At 45.5% G+C, this 16805-nt stretch overlaps 1 protein-coding gene across 1 annotated transcript; it reads left to right on the top strand.

Moving 5' to 3' along the window:
- The first annotated feature begins 5625 nt into the window (after positions 1-5625).
- LOC134503611 (cornifelin homolog) lies at positions 5626-14950 on the top strand. The gene is made up of 4 exons (XM_063312461.1): positions 5626-5701; positions 11376-11506; positions 14207-14343; positions 14551-14950. The coding sequence occupies exons 2-4, from the start codon at positions 11383-11385 to the stop codon at positions 14635-14637; spliced, it is 348 nt and encodes a 115-aa protein (XP_063168531.1). The 5' UTR covers positions 5626-5701; positions 11376-11382; the 3' UTR covers positions 14638-14950.
- Positions 14951-16805: the final 1855 nt, after the last annotated feature.

Genomic DNA, 16805 nt, shown 5'->3' with positions numbered 1-16805 from the left:
AATCTCCTTAGGGCTGAGGCACCTGGGCGTGCGGAGCGCCTCAAGGTTGCAGTGGTCTGTCCAGACCTCAAAAGGGCAAGTCGCCCCTTCTAAAAGGTGACGCCAAGCCTCCAGTGCCACTTTTACTGCAAATGCCTCTTTTTCCCAGACATGCCAGTGCTTTTCCGTCTCGGAAAATTTCTGGGAGAGATAGGCACAGGGCTTCAAGAGTCCGGCAGAATCCTTTTGTAATAGGATAGCCCCAATTGAAAAATCAGAGGCATCAGCCTGAATGACAAAAGGCCATTCGGGGTCGGGATGGGATAAAATTGGCTCGGCTGTAAAGAGAGCTTTCAACCGGTCGAAAGCAGCCTGACAGGTGGGAGTCCAATTGAGCACGGCCCCTGGGTTTTTTACCTTGCGCGTTTCCCCGACGCCTTTGGTCCGCAACAAATCAGTCAAGGGCAGGGCAATCTCCGCAAACCCTTTTGCAAAGGATATGTAGAAATTTGTGAATCCCAGGAAACTTTGGAGCTGGCGCTGGGTGCGCAGGCGCTCCCAGCTCAAAACAGCCTGAACCTTTGCAGGAGTACTGGTTTATCTGGACGATGTCCTGATATACTCCAAAACTGAGAGAGGCGGCCAGGAAGGTGTGGAAGGTAGCCAGGGCTGGGGCTCCGGACTCTGACATTTGTACGTACCAGTCCGCAGCTCTGCCCTTAAGTTTTGTGGCAATAGCCGAGATTTTAGCCCCTTCCGATGCAAAACAATGTCCGTATTGCTGTACGTAATTTGTTGCGTTGGTTAAAATAAATGACAGGTTCGTGGGGTCGCCATCAAATTTTACTGGAAAGTCTTTAGCGATCCCACCAACTGGAGAAGCCCCAACCTGTGAGTGAGTAGGGGTAACCCCCACCGGAATAAAACCATGGGGAAAAAGTCCCATGCCTGGCCCCTTCCTCTTGGGGCCGGCGATAGGGTGGGTGGGATGCCGAGACCCCTCCCTGCGCCCTGCACAGCAGCACTCTTCATGAGCTCACTCACCACAGTTGACATGGATCGCAGCATGTGTTCTAATGATTGCACCTTGGACTCCAGAGCCCTGATCCTGTCTGGTGTGATGGAATCGTCCATCCTCGGTGCTGCCGGTTGTTGCCCGATCAGCAGTCCTGCGAATTCCCTCTCGGGCGTCTGGGGGTATTGGAGTCTCCAAGTGGTGTGGGATGTCCCTGGCCGGGGGTCCGCTACGCCGTCCCACCTGAAGTGTTGTTGACTCACGACTCCCTCTTCCATTGGGGCCCTCCACTCCGGGCTGGGGCTCCAGGCTCCAAACTGGGGTGCGGTGTGGGTAGGGAGGGGGCTCGTGTCCCATCTCGGGAGTGCTGATTCCAGAAGCTGTCTGGTCGCCTCCCCCACTCACGTTGAGTCCTTCGCATCTCCGCTCTGAAGCGCCGACTCCAGGATCGTCCCCGGTTCAGTCATCGCTAGTTGCTTCTCTCGCAAAAAAAAAAAATTCCTGGTAGAGGCTAGCGAGGTTCGTTCTTAAAAGACTCTCAGCTTTATGTAAGGGATGCCTAAGGCCAAATAAAAGACTCAGACTCTAAATCAAGTTTAAGCTCTGGCTTTTATTTAGAATAGAATGCACACCAGTAAAAAGCTGAGAGTGAGGGAAGCGCACCAAAAGTTGAATTAAATAGTCTCGCGCCAAACAGCACTCCACCCCCACGCTCCCCGGGTGTGCCCCACGAGTTCCACGGAGTGACAGGCCATCAAGACTTGATAGGTGAGAGGTTGTCCAGCCCCATTCGCCCCAGGCATTGCCCTGTTTATCTTCCTGCAAGGTAATGGTCCATTACCGGGCGATTAGACCTCGATATTCCTCGAAAGCCCGGACGCGCCTTTCCGAACCTCGCCCTGATCATTTCTTTATCAGGGGCGTCAATGGCCGATTACCGGACGATGAGACCTTGTTTGTTCAGTAGATCTCCCAACCCCATTACCTTCTTTGTCCGGTTTATCGCCCGCACCTCTCCAGCCATTGACACGCATCCGCGCTTTGTCATGCGAGCCGTTACGATGTCGCAAACATCGCAACGGCGATCATGACATTGACCCTGCTTAGTGTTTTGAGGTCAGCCAATGCCATCTGGGGGCTGCCACCTGCCTTTTTAAAACTGTTGGATGCCTTCCTGCCTTACAGCTCTCATAAACTCAGAAGCAGGGCCAAGAGAGAGGGGGAAAAAAAGTTGAAATCCCAATCTCCCTTTGCAGTGACTCCCCTGCCCCCTGTCTGTTTCCTAGCAAGCATTCTGAGGCTTTCTATTGTTGTCTTGCTCACACCCTACTCTGGGGCACTGCAGCAAAGGAAATGTGTTGGAAAGGGAACAGGCTGCAGTCACACAGCATGCTAAACGAGGTTAAAATGGGTCTGAGCACTTGCGTGGTTCAGCGTTTGTGGAAACCTGTTCTTGCTCTTAGCTTGTTAGGAGAACCAGGTTATCACCCAACTTGTTTCTGCATTGTGCATTCAGTTTATAACAGCCTTTCTCAACTTTCTAACCCTGGAGGAACCCTTGAAATATTTTTCAGGCCTGGGGGAACCCCTGCGCCTTCAGGCTCAAATATAGGGTGGCAGTTACAAAATTATTATACAGTATTTGTTTCATGGGTAGGCCTGTCTATATGCATTAACAGAGTTTTTAAACTGAAAATAAAGAATGAAACTTGCCTCTTTAGTGTGAAGTTGCCCAAATTTGAAATAATTTTTTAAATAAATCTCCCAGGGAACCCCTAGTGACCTATCGCGGAACCCTAGGGTGCCACGGAACCCTGGTTGAGAAACCTGGTCTTTAAAGTTCCCCTTGCCCAGCCGAGGAAGGCTGTCAGGGCCAGCCTCGCTTCGCAATAAGACACAGACTCACTTAATGGGTATTAAGGATTTCTGGTTTATTGGAATGATAGCTGACAGAACGAAAAACGGGAACGGGGTAGGTGGTGTGGGGGTGCCCCTTTTATACCCTCCTGTATTGCCCCGGGCTTCCCCACCCTGCTTTGACCCGATCCCTCTTGATGGGACCCTTGATGGCTGCCTGGGCGTTTTCCCGGTGTCTTCTTTTGTCTCCCAGCGACGGTTGTGTCCTCCGGGGCACCAGGTGCGTCTTATCTTCATTCCTCTGACGTCCTTCTTTTTAGCTGCCTATGGGTCCATGGATGTGGGTGCTTTTGGGTGCTTGTGTTAATCCCTGGTTTGATTATCTCCTTCCTCTTTTCCTTAATGATCATGATCCACGTTGTGAGGCTCTTTGTGCCTTGCAACGAGGTCATGACAGGCTGTAATGCCCAGGAATGAATTCTATTTTTTCAGATATGAGTGCTTTTCCTTCAACAGGCAAAACGACTCCATATGAGACAAAAGAAGAAAAAAACCCGGTTTCTATAGTTTGCAATAGTAATATTCCAGACTGTGAAATTTTATTAGCAGTCTTAATGCGTTGGCCTTTTCTTAAACTTGAATTTTGTGAAGGTTAATCACTGAGGACACCACTTTACAATCTACATGCTTGTTAGGGGTACAGAGTGTGCCATAGAGATTTCACTGCTGGACACACTAGCCAGACCTTTAAGCCTGTAAATTTCTTTTAAATGGCTGGTTTTATTTTTAGTAGCCAAGGAGATTGAAAATGGACTGGGGAAACTCATAAGAAATCAGCTCATCCCATCGTAAGGGCAGCTTCTCAAATATGGTGGCTTCCAGATGGCTTGGAATACAATTCTGATATTACCAGCAAGGACACTGGCTAAGAATGAGGCTAGGTGGACACAAGATGCTAGGCTTGGTTGGTGTTTTAGGACACTGTTATCAGCTCAGCGTGAGCCACTTATGACTCTCCGTGTTACACAAATCCAGAAGATTGGGTTAATCCACAAGCAGCAGATACCTCCATTTTTTAACGTTTGCTTTCTGCATCACTGAGTAAACTTCATGTGTGGCTGGTCTTTCAACCACCTAAGTCCAAAGTCCAGAAAGATTGGCAAGGGGAAAAGAAAGGCTTGCCTAGGCAAATATTTACACATCCTAAAGAATGCAGAGCTTGGTGCAACGTTCTCAAGCCTCTAGATACGTTGAGCCCCATGCCAATATTTCCGGGCTGGCCAAAAATTATGGGATCATGTTGAAGGTACCGTTGCATCATTCAGTAAGAAGAAACCATCATACTTTTAGATTATGTGTCTTACCTCTCTGAGAAGGAGCAAGACATGTTTAAAAGAGGGGTGGGGTACAAATACAAGGCAGAATATTCTCCATCCCTTGGATAAACTACTCATTCTATGTATTACATTCTGGTTTTCCTCTCTGGTTCAAGGGTGACGAAAACTTCTCTTTCTACTCCTTTTAACAACCTTGGAGGTTCTAGGCAAGAATCAGTTCAACAAGTGTTCCCAATATTTATACATTTGTCTGAAAAAATGGATTTTTAAAAATTCTCACTTACTATCCAACCATCTTCTCCCAGCAGCAGATCCAGCTCTTGTTCTGCTGACAAAAGGGCCCTTCTTTGAGTTTCCCTCACAAGCCCAAGTTCCTTTTGTGCTTTAGCCTTTCTAACAGTTATTCTACAGATATTAGCTCATTTGCATACCTTCTGGGTGATTATACCCGTCTTACATGTCCTTTTAATGCTTAGCTCAAAGGCTTCCTTTGCATCCACAAACACAATATCACGATGTGAGAAAGTCAATACAAAGGAAAAACCTGTGCCTAGAATGAGATTATTTCAGATCTGATCTCAACAGCTCCCAGTTTCTCCTTCCAGCAAGTCACAATTTTCCAAAGAGATCTCTTGGCATCAGTAGCATTCATCAGTGGTTGTGATATGAATGTTGCCAGGAGGGACTTTGGCTGAGAATTCTACCCAATCATACAGATGTGAAGGACATCTGGCTAACTTCTGTCACACACCTTTCTTGCTTAAGAATCCACAATTGGGACTGGAGTTTTGGTTGCTAAGCAAAGCAGTCATGAAGTTAATCCAACCTGATTTTATGACCTTTTTTGTGTTGGTCATTAAGCAAATCACTGCAGGGGTTAAGCAAACTATTTGGTCATTAAGCGAATCAAGTGGTTCCCCATTGATTTTGCTTGCCAGAAGCCAGCCGGGAAGGTCGAAAATGGTGATCGTGTGACATTGTGATGGTCATAAATGTCATCTGGTTGCCAAGCGCCCAGATTTGATCAGATGACCATGAGGATGCTGCGACGGTCCTAAGTGTGAGTACCAGTTGTAAGTCCGAACCATCACTAAACAAACGGTTGTTAAGTGAGGACTACCTGTATAATATATCTCACACTCAGCCTCTTTTCTCCTGCCAGTACTCAAAAATTAAATCCAGAAGTCTTTTTTGCAGAGGGCATAGATTTGTACAAATGTGTTTCCTTATTTAAAAAACAACATTCTTCCTTCTCTGAAAATCATACCCATCAACTCAGTTTCTTTAACAAAGTAACAGTCTTGTGCTTTCCTCCCCCACCTAATGCTTGCTCCACCTGAACGGCTCATGTTTTCCCTATCAGCAAATGTTGAGCACAGCCCCTCAGTTTCTCCGCCCTTGCAATAAAGTCTATAGAACAGCCGGTCATTGACGGAACTGGGTTTTTTGACTAGAGACAGCTGGTCAGCACAGAATCTGAAGTTCCAGTGGGGGTAAAATATAAAAAATCCAGGTAAGAGAATGTTTGCAAGTCCTCCATTGATGCCAGATTGGAGGCTGGTGGTTAGAAAAACTTTGAGGAGTCTCTGTGCTACCTTCCAGAATTGTGTGGTTCACTTCTGGCTCATAGACTGACTACCTTAGGTTAAATTTTGCTGAGTGGTTTGTAGTCCAGCAATGTTAAAGGAAACTACAAGCAATAAGAAAGGGGGGGGGGGGTTGGTGTGTGCCAATAATAAAAAGAAGAATAAGGAAAGGGTGGATCCACTTCTAGGAGAAGCGTGATAGAATAGGAACTGATGACAGGGAAAGGGTTGAGTGCCTCAACTCCTTCTTCACTTCAGTCTTTTCTAAAGGGGGAGCTGTGTTCAAATGTGCCCAAGGAGAGCCACCCTAAATCATAATATTATATCGACCCGTCCCACCTGGTCAGGCAGAGAGGGCATGTTACAGACCTTGTCCATGAGAGATTGTTGATTGGCAGGGTCCAGGAAGAGGGCCTTCTCTGTCATGGCCCCCACCCTGTGGAATTAGTTACCCTCAGAGGTGAGGCAGGCCCCCACTCTCCCAGCCTTCCGAAAGGGAGTCAAGACTTGGCTGTGCCACCTTGCTTGGGGTGGGAGGGGAGATAGTCAATCATGGGGGTGGTTGGTACCCTGGGAAATTTTATTGAGACTGTTGTTTCATCATCTTGGAATTTATATTTATATTTTTATAATGAATCTGTTTTTATATTTTAATCTTTTATTACCTTAATTTGATTGTAAACAGCCCAGAGTTGCTTGCCAAGATGGGTGGTGAAGCAATGTGATAAATAAATAAAATGAATAAATAATATGGATTATTTGGGCCTACCATGATACATGGACATAGCAACTGTATTTTGTTAACCTTACTTTAGTATGTTCTGTGATCTCAGGCCCTTTGTACTGCCTTGATTTTGCCAGATTATAGATTGCAATTGTTATGTAACTGGATGAAAGCTGTGTTTCATCTCTTAGCCTAAATTTTTAGCCTTTGTTTTAAGAGGGACTATTTCCAGGCTGGGAGCTATGAAAAGGGGGTTAGAGGGCTGTATCTGTTCCCCCCAGGTCATACACCCTTGCCATAAAGGATAGTTTTCAAACCACGATCATGCATCAAGCTAAGTAAAGCAAAGAAAAAAAAAATCCTGCATGGTAGTTCAATGGGATATCTGAACCAGGCCTTTGACTCTGCCTGCCTTGGGAACAAGGAGGTAAGGTAGGCTATGCCAGATTAGATTTGCTGTTTGCTATGAGGAGAAAGGAACCCTACAGGAAAGAGCAGGGTGTTTGAGTGCTGGGTGTTAACACAATGATTCAAAGTCATAGTAAAACCAGTATGATACCAGAATGAGCTGGAAAGAGGATTGTGGAACAGAATAAATTCCCCTGTGGATGTCTTAGAAGGCAGAAATAAACCTAGATAGAGAAGCAGCCAATTTAATAGACCTGTGTTTGAAATTTGGTTCAAATTCTGCTGTATTAATGAATGGAGGGTTGGGGGAGAGAAATCCCCTGGCCATGTTCTAGCGTTATTCATGACAGCCTTAAAAAGAGTAAACTGTACCATCAGGAAAAGGGGGAAATGTCATTTATTTTTTGTCCAGTTGGCATTAAAGGTAGAAAAACAGGTCAGGAGACAAAAAATAACTATCTAGCTGACGGAGTGGACATACTTTACACAAGTTGGCTAAGGTTTATCTGTGAAAAGAGGACTGGAGGAAGTCTACTAAATATCATAGCAAGAGAGAATGAGAAAGTACTACCTTATGCTTGCTAGAAGTCTGGAAAACATATTTTCTTGAAACAAAAACTGGTTCGTGGACTGGAACTTGAAGGCAAATTCCAGTGGCGAGCATTCATGGCAGCCCGTGCCGTGCAGAAGCTGGACTACAGTTGCAAGAAAATCTCAACAGTGCTGAAAGATGAAGTGCAGTTAGAAGTGAGCTGCCTTGAAATCAATGGGATTTTCTTTCAACTGAATGTTTTTAGGATTGGATGTTAAGCTCATCGATTGTAGGCAACCCAAAGCACAGTTAAATGTTTAATTCCCATTGATTTCAACAGGGCTTTCTCTTCCTGAAAGTCTTGTGGCACCTTGGAGGCTAACTTGGTTATTGTAGCCTGAGGTTTTCTCTTACTTTAACAGCTATATCTTCATGAATTCACTTCTCCTAAAATAAGGTTACCAGCGAGCAATTAAAAAGCAACCAGAGGAAAGAAAAACAATCTGAGCATTTTTGTTTTCACTGAGGTCTGAGCTGCAGAGATCTGCAGATGAAGATGGAGTGAAACACAGCTACTTGTGGACTCCTGAGCCTTGGCAGCAGGACCTCGTTCAAAATTTGACACCCTTTAAAAAAAATAATCCAGAATGGCGAAGTTCAGTTCATCAGCAAGCTAAATACATGGTGGGAAACAAGCCAATATTTAGCTAAACATCTTGTTATCAAGGGGAGACGATGGTATTGCCCATTCATATGGATTCATTAGGTTTATATCCCACCTTTCATTCAGGACCTCAAAGCAAGGTGCAAAGGTCCCCTCTTCCTGTTTTTCTCCACAATGTTGGGCTGAGTGAGGCAGACTGGCCCAGAGTCTCCCTGACCTCTGGGAGCTTCCATGGCTGAGGGGAGACCAGAACCTGGGGTTCCCCAGTGCCAGTCCACCTCCATAACCACAACACCATGCTGGCTTTTGGGCTGAGAGTGACTGGCCCAGCGTCACCCAAGGAGCTTCCATGGTTGAGGGTAGAGTAGAATCTGGTCTCCCTTCTCCTAGTCCAGCACCTTCACTGCTACACCATGCTGGCTCTTTTTTGGGGCGGAGGTCAGTGGAAGGATAAGTTACTTATGGAGACTATGGAATTTATCAGCATGGGCAAAACTATGGAACTTATCAGCATGAGCAAAACTCTTGATAACAAAGAAATTGTGTCCCTCCTTTCAGGGTTTTGCCCCACCCTTCTATTTTCTCCAGTTCTCCATTCCTTTTGGTTCAGATAACTACACCATTTGCCTATGATTAGGTCATATAGGCATTTGACATTTCACTGGAGGAGCGATTACTACAGACTTGTGGCTAGATTTGTAAAAAGGTGTTGGTATGGCTATGGAGGGAACTCCTGGGCTCACAAGCCACCCCCCCAGACATTGACCATTGAGGAGTTCTTGGTGCTCTGAGTCTGGTGGTTTGCCCACAGCTGTTTTCGTCACCCAACCAGGTAATGAACCAGGTAACATTATTATTGATCACTGACTTGGGTGGCAAAGGAATTTAGCTGAGTTCATACGACCCACCAACCTGAGCTAAAATGGCCTTGGTTAGCTTATGGCTTATGATGTTGTGAAAGCCTACCCATTGTCCTAGGATGCTTTGGAATAAGCCATCATGTTAAACCAAGCTAAGTTTTATTATGGTGCCACATGTGCCAAAATAGAACAGTGGACTTTTCTTTTACTAAACAGAGGTGGAGATTGGTGTAGTGCTTAAACCCAGCTAGAATGTTGTTGTTTTTTGTAAAATAGGATTTGAAAATATCTCACAAAAGCATAAATGGCAGAGAGTGGCATACATGCTCTTATCCGGCAACTAGTCTGCCTATCCCACATTGTGTTTGGGGGAAATGGGTTTTCCAATCCAGCACATCTGTGTCAGTCGGGTTAACTATAAACAGGTGATAATTGATTGCTGCTCAAACACCTTATCCAGTTTGACAATGGTGCTATTGCAAAATAAACAATTAAAACGAAGCAAATAGGTGCTTCCATGTCACATGTGTAACCCTGAGAATGTTATTTTTCCTGCTCAAGTCTTGTTCATTCTGTGAGTGTGAGCTTCTCTTTGGTGTGATGGTGTTATTGCTCTCTCAAGACAATTCCTTGAACATACATTTTGCAACGGAAGGTCTTGTACTATTCAGAGAAACGTGTGCATTGCCTTGCTCAAAATAGTCACATGGATTGACTGGGAGCAAATGGGATTGCTCTCCAGAATAACTTCCTGTATCCCTCTAGCAGAAGAACCAAAAGGAGAGCCCATGGGAATGTGCCAAAGGCCAGAACATGGCCTGAATAGCAATGCCAGGGGAGGCCCAGTCACTTCTTGATTGGCGCATGCATGTCCCTTGTGGCCATGCCAAGGATATAGGCTGACAATTCCTGGCAGTTGTAACAAGGTGCTCTGAAAGAAGAGGAGGCATTCGTGGGGCCGTTCCATGGAGTGAAATGTAATCCAAATCTGAAAAGAAGGGGGCACCAGCATTGAAATGGCAGAAAATGCAGAAGTAGGCGTGAATTGCGACACACCTAAAAAACAGGTAGAGTTTTGATCACATTGTTGTGGCCACCTTCTTGACTTCCTTAACTCCACCCAGCAGACACACTTAACTGGGGTCTGCAAATGGTTTTTGTTACATGAAAAAACCACAATGATTTTTTTGATGTTTGATGAAAAGTCTGTTTTATGATGAACAAAAAGGGGCAGAAGCCAGAAGGTGTGCAAGAACTCAGCAATGTGGCTGTACAATGCTGCCAATTCAGTTGCAACTCAGTGCTTCAGAGCTAGTGCCTATCTGCACCTCTTTAAAGCAGCAGTGTCTTTTCCTACATTTTTTTACCTCCCATGATCCTGGGTAAAGATGCAAATGCTTTGAGGAGCTGCAGACGAGCACTACCTTTCCAAATGTGCCAAAGCACCTTTTTGCAATTGGACTCAAAGCTGTACTCTGAGGCACCATGTAGCTCATTCCTAAGAGAGCATGCAACAATATCTCTCATGAGATCCACCCACAATGGACGGGCTATAAATGGCTAGAAGGAGAGGTGTGGGAAAACAGGGCACCCTAGCTTGCTCCTGTGTGAAGAAATCCATAAATGAGCTTTTAATGATAGAAAGGTAAATGTCATCATTTACTACTATTATGTAATGGTCTGTGGGAATGACCTTGGGAGACAGGAAGAAGATCCGCAGACTAGACAACAGTGAGAAAAGAGGCAGCTGAGCCCAGAGAAGGAATGAGGCTATGGCAAATGTCTCAGAAGGGACCCTGCCTAGTTTCTTGAACTGTAAAGGGAAGGGGGGAATGATGTACTTTCTGTTGGGGTTTGCACATACAACGCATCGTGGCATTCCGTGAGCATGAACAAATAAACAGTCCACAGTCTGTTGTAGAAAAACCACTATATACAGACTTTACTGTGCAATATATTACAATCAACCTACAGACCTTACAACCACCACTCCAACACCCCAGCAACAAATACCCATGGTGCACTGTTCTTTATATATCCATTAGTGCTGTGTCATGCCACACCCTACAGGTGTAGGCACTGGGCTGATAAGACAAGCAGCCCAGCTGTGCTCCATGCACACAGACATAAAATACTATATGGGGTATACCCTGACACTTTCAGATTTGCAAGGTTCTGTTAATGTAACCTTAAAATAAAATTAGAGCTAGTACTTCTGGGTGTGTTTTCTGTCTGGACAACTTTGCAAGGGGGACTTACTGGCAGGTCACAATGTTAGTGATGCAGGGGCTGGAAGAAAGGTTGGCAGTGGGGAAATTGTTGCAAAGTCTCCCAAGATCCAAAGGCCTCCTGGAGCTTTGGGGATAATTGAAATAATTGGTCCTCCCTTCCTCCTCCTCTTCCTCCTCCCTAGGATCAACATGGCCTATCAGTCAGAGGTGATCATTGATGCTCAGCCACAACCTACAGGCACCAGCTACACATTTGGTAATCAGGGAAGCTGGAATACTGACCTGTGCGACTGCTGTTCTGACATGGGCATCTGTGAGTAATGGAGGCATTTATGGGGGCAAATCTGCTGCTGCTGGGCAGGTGGCTGGCTTTGCACGGGAAAAGCAAGGGCCAGGGGTCTCCACGAAGAGGTCAAAAAAGTCAAGATGGTAGCCACAAATGTGCCATCAAAACCCCGCTCCTTTTCCATGAATTGCATCTTGACTTTTTTTTTGACCCCACTGCAGATACCCCTGCCCTTCCCAAGTCATAAATACACAACTATAAACAAGGAATATAAGCCATCAAAAACTGAAATAGTATGTAGTACTTGTGAACAAAGGACAGGGCTTCAGTCTCACAATTGTGGATGCCCTCTTGACTTTTTTGATACCCCCCTTCTCCCCTCTACCAGAGGCCCCTAAAAGATATGGCAAACTGGGATGGCTCTGGCAGTTTATCCCCTACTTCCAAAAGAAACCATCATAAGAATATAATGAAAAAACAAGGAATATAAACTGTTAAAAATGAAAATACTAAACACCAAATACTAAATCATCAATCTGCCTGTGAATGAGGTTTTGTACTTTTAACCCTCTCATAAAGTATCCAAAAGACTGGGCTTCAGTTCCAGGAGCAGCTTGTTCAGTGTTATGAAACCTCTCCTGGAGAAAACAGAATTAATGCTTGAGGTGAAATGTACAGTATGTGGGGCAGAAGAGATGCCCCTTTGAGCATTCTGAGGGTGCAGGCAGCCTTCAAGCCTTGGACCTAACTCTGTAAAGCTTCATGCACCTTGGTGGCACTTTGGAAAAGGTTCAGAAGTTAAGGGGCAACCGAAGAGGCTGTTTCAATGCAGCAGTGATGTGGGACCTTCAAGGGGTACCAATTCCCTCTCTGCACTGTTGCATTCTGGGCCAGCCACAGACTATCCTCAAAGCTTGTCCCAGTAATAATATATTACAGTAGTCCAAGTCAGGTCACTATTTTCCATGTACTGATATTTTCCATATACTGATGTTCATGTTCATCAGGAAAAGCCTTCCATCAATCTAACATAAATGCTGACTGGACAACAGGGTATCCTGTTCAGCTATTGAATATGGTTGTTTTTGCTACAATCTTTGCTACCTGCTTTGGAAGCCCAGATATGTATAATCAGTGGAACATGGACTCCTTGTTGTAAAATCTTGTTCACAAATTAGATGAGTATGCCTACCATTTTTGCTGTCCTAGTCCTTTTCCAGTTACAGAAAATCCACAAAAGTCATGCTGGTTTAGTAGGGAGTAGAGCTGACTAGAGTCTGAATTTTTATTTTATTTTATTTATTCAATTTATATTGCCACCCATCTCAAACTAGTGACTCCGGGCGGCTAACAACAATAAAGACAGTCATGATATAAAACAATAAAAACAATACCAAAAATTAAAAATAAATATAAATACAGCCGAGCGATCTAAAAGCCATGGTGTTAACATAACCATGAAACAGGGCCCTTCCCATGCTCAGGGCCCCAGGCCCAGGCACAAAGCCAGATTTTCAAGGCCTTCCGGGAGGCCGACAGGGTCAGGGCCATCCTAATATCAGGAGGGAGGATGTTCCAGAGGGCAGGCGCCACAGCAGAAAAGGCACACTTTCTGGTCCCTGCCAGCTGACATTCCTTGGCTGACGGGACCCGGAGCATGCCCATCCTGCTGGACCGGATTGGACGGGCAGAACTAACCAGGAAAAGACGGTCCCTGAGGTAATCCAGTCCCAAGCCATGAAGGGCTTTAAAGGTGACAACCAGCACCTTGAATTGCACCCGGAAACACACCAGCAACCAAGCAGCTCCCGAAGCAGAGGTGTTAACGTGTGCTGAGTAGTCAACGCTATTTACAACCCGGGCAGCCACATTTTGTACCAGCTGAAGCTTCCGAATGCCCTTCAAGGGCAGCCCCATGTAGAGCACATTGCAGTAGTCAAACGGGAGGTCACGAGGGCATGAGTGACAGTGAGTAGTGCCTCCCAGTCCAGGAATGGGCGCAACTGGCACACAACTCGAAGGTGTGCAAAGGCCCTCTTAGCCACGGCTGCCACCTGCTCTTCCAGCAGGAGCTGTGAGTCCAAGAGGACCCCCAAACTGCACACCGGGTCCGTCTGGGGCAGTGCCACCCCATCCAGGACCAAAGATGGGAGAACCTTGGTACCAGGCGGCCCAAACACCCAAAGCCACTCAGTCTTGCTTGGGTTGAGCCGCAGCCCATTGCACCCCATCCAGGCCCCTACAGCCTCCAGGCACTGAGACAGGACATCCACGGCATCACTCAGACAGCCCAGGGTGGAGATATAAAGCTGGGTATATCAGCATACTGATGACACCTCACCCCAAACTGTCGGATCACCTCACCCAGCGGCCTCATGTAGATGTTAAATAAGAGGGGTGAGAGGACCGAGCCCTGCGGCACCCCACACAGTAGTGGCCGTGGACTGGACTTCTCCCCTCCCACTAACACTGACTGGAACCGACCCCAGAGGAAGGAGGAGAACCAGTGCAACACAGCGCTGCCTACCCCCAACTCCCGAAGCCGGTCCAGAAGGGTACCATGATCGATGGTATCGAAGGCTGCCGAGAGGTCAAGGAGAGCAAGGATGGTCTCCTTGCTGCCATCCTTGGATACTAGATGTCTGAGCAGAGGAGAGTCATCTGCCCTTTCTGTTGGTCTCTCAAGGAGTTTGGGAGAACATCACCCTTTTCCTTCCTCTTCTCTAGGTCTTTGTGCCGCTTTTGTACCCTGCATCCTTGCCTGTCGGGTGTCCGAGCAGGCAGGTGAGTCCTTCTGTCTCCCATTTTTGCCAGGAGCTCTCATCGCTCTTCGTACAGGCGTGCGTGATAAATACCATATTCAGGTAAAGGGCAGTGTCAAAAGTAAAAAATGCAAATTGAGTGGGGAGAGAGGGTGGTTTGTGACTGGATGTGACAACACCTCTCTTCTTCCCAAAAGGAGGCATTTGTCCCTATGAAAGGGCATCACCATCCCCCTCCATCATCCTCATCATGATGTTGATCGTCATCGCTGACCTCCCATTGTAACCCTAGCTTTGTTTTCCACTCAGGGGTCTATCTGTGAAGACTGGATGGTCATGTCCTGCTGCCCATTGTGTGGCCTCTGTCAAATGGCAAGAGAGCTGAACAGGAACTGAGAAGACGGAAGAGGTGGCCAGGCATCATTCTGGTGAAAGCAAACAAAGAGATGAAGAAATGAGTCATGGGAGACAGAGCTACAGCTATCAGATCTGAACTGGGGGAGGAAAGAAAGAGGACACTAGATTGCAAAAGAATTAATTTTCATACCTCTTTGCTTCTTTGTTTACTAGAGTTTGAAATTCCACCATGCAAAATCCTGCAGAAAAGGAAATGTGTGTGTGTGTGTGTCTGAAAAACACAAAAGAAGAAAAAATTACATCCCATAAGGAACTAAATTGGATATAATTATGAGTAAATACAGAGTAATACTCATCTTCCAGTTGCTTGCTTTATCTCTTTGCTGCCTTCTGTTGATTATCCAGAATCTTGTAGCCCAGATCTGATAGTCCTAGACCAGCGTTTCTCAACCTTGGCAACTTTAAGATGTGTGGACTTCAACTCCCAGAATTCCTCAGCCAACATGTTGACCGAGGAATTCTGGGAGTTAAACTCCATACATCTTAAAGTTGCAGGGTTGAGAAACGCTGGTCGTAGACAGAACTAGTTTCTGAACGCAGGTGCCTCTTGGTGCTAACAAAACCATTCAGCAAGAGGGATTTTTATGATTATTCCCTCTGTCATTTCCACCTTGAAATCTATCTCCTAATAAATCCTGATCTAAGACTGCTAGTTTTTAAAATGATTGCTACTTTTGGAAATGGGAACCACTGTGTTCCTTCGGACTACTTAGTAATGTGTTTGTGGAAACCTCACCTGGATTGTTCATTTCCTTCCACTAAATGTGCCTAAATGGGTAGATTTTTATGGCTGGAAGGGAATATTTCAACACAATGACTCTGTGGTTTAGCACATTATTTGTCCACAATCCAATTTGTTTATTTAAAATATTTATGTAGCCGCCCATCTTCAAACAACTCTGGCGGCTTACAACTCACAAAACAGTATAAAAACTGTATAAAACAATATACAGCAATATAAAACCAACAGCAATAAAAATAAAGAGAAACTGGTGCCACAATCACACTTCCCTGATGCAACCCACCACATTCGCATCCCAGTCTGACCCCACCCTATCCCAGCGCTTGGGGGAAGGGTGGGGGCCTGTCTGATCTCCGAGGGGAGGGTGTTCCATAGGGCAGGGGCTGCAGTGGCAAAGGCATGCTTCCAAGGACTCCTAAGGTGGCAATGTTTAAGGGAAGGGATCCGGAGCAAGCCTGCCCTGTCTACTCTGGTGGGATGGACAGATGTTGCCTTCTGCAGTTGCAAGCGTAAGGTAGATAATTATGAGTAAAATTCTGCCAGAGAGTCACTGCCAGCAATAACAGATTTCAAATATATATTTGTGGTATGATGGAATAGGAGAAATATGCATATGAAATCTTTGCAGAGCAAAAGCAATGACACTCTTTGTTCTTGCAATTGAATAAGACAATAATATGGATTTCAAGTTTTAGTGCTGGGTTAATAGATTAGTGTCACTGTAGCAGAAGTCACAGTGTGAGAAAAATAAGCAGAGGCTTTTTTCCCCCTGGTCTTCTTTGGCCTTGTAATTTCACATTTGCCAACTAAAAGGTAACATTTATTTTCAGGATCATTTGTCTATCTAATTAAAAACTACATTTCTGCTGGCTGAAAATTTGTTGTCTAAGCCTTTCTAATTGGAACGTACAGTATGCAGTTAGAAGCAAGCATTGCTGAGTTCAGTGGAGTTTACTCCTAAGTAACTGCACTTCATTACAGTCATGCCTCATAAATCTCATTATGAGCAATAATTGTTGGGGTATTCATATATTAAGATGGAGGTTTTAAGCAGGGCATGAGATGCTTTGATTCCCAGGATGGCATTAGTGCTATCCATCCATCCTTGAACCTGTATTGGCATGAAATTTGCAGAAAACTATACAGTAGAGGCATAAGGTTTTCTACTGTGGCTACTGCCTCTGTTCCCAGGCCCTGCCAGTCATCAATTTCTCCTGAGGCCCCAACTCATCCCAACTTCCAGCCTACATCAGTCTAGCCACCTTTTGCATCTGATGAAGGGAGCTGCAGTTCAAGAAAGATTCTGCCTTTTAATAAAATTTATTAGAAAAGGAGTTACCAAATTCCTCCCATTTTTTTACTGCTACCAGTATTATTTTTTTTTTGCTACCAGTATAGACCATGC

This window comes from Candoia aspera, chromosome 10, assembly GCF_035149785.1.
Source record: "Candoia aspera isolate rCanAsp1 chromosome 10, rCanAsp1.hap2, whole genome shotgun sequence".
NCBI classification, from domain to species: domain Eukaryota; kingdom Metazoa; phylum Chordata; class Lepidosauria; order Squamata; family Boidae; genus Candoia; species Candoia aspera.
This window is presented reverse-complemented; position numbering and strand designations above follow the sequence as displayed.

Excerpts from the sequence above, each read along its gene's own strand:
- LOC134503611 (XM_063312461.1), top strand. The coding sequence starts at position 11,383 with ATGGCCTATCAGTCAGAGGTGATCATTGATGCTCAGCCACAACCTACA. Across the intron at positions 11,507-14,206 it reads CTGTTCTGACATGGGCATCT|GTCTTTGTGCCGCTTTTGTA; the intron begins GTGAGTAATGGA and ends CCTCTTCTCTAG. Across the intron at positions 14,344-14,550 it reads GTGATAAATACCATATTCAG|GGGTCTATCTGTGAAGACTG; the intron begins GTAAAGGGCAGT and ends TTTTCCACTCAG.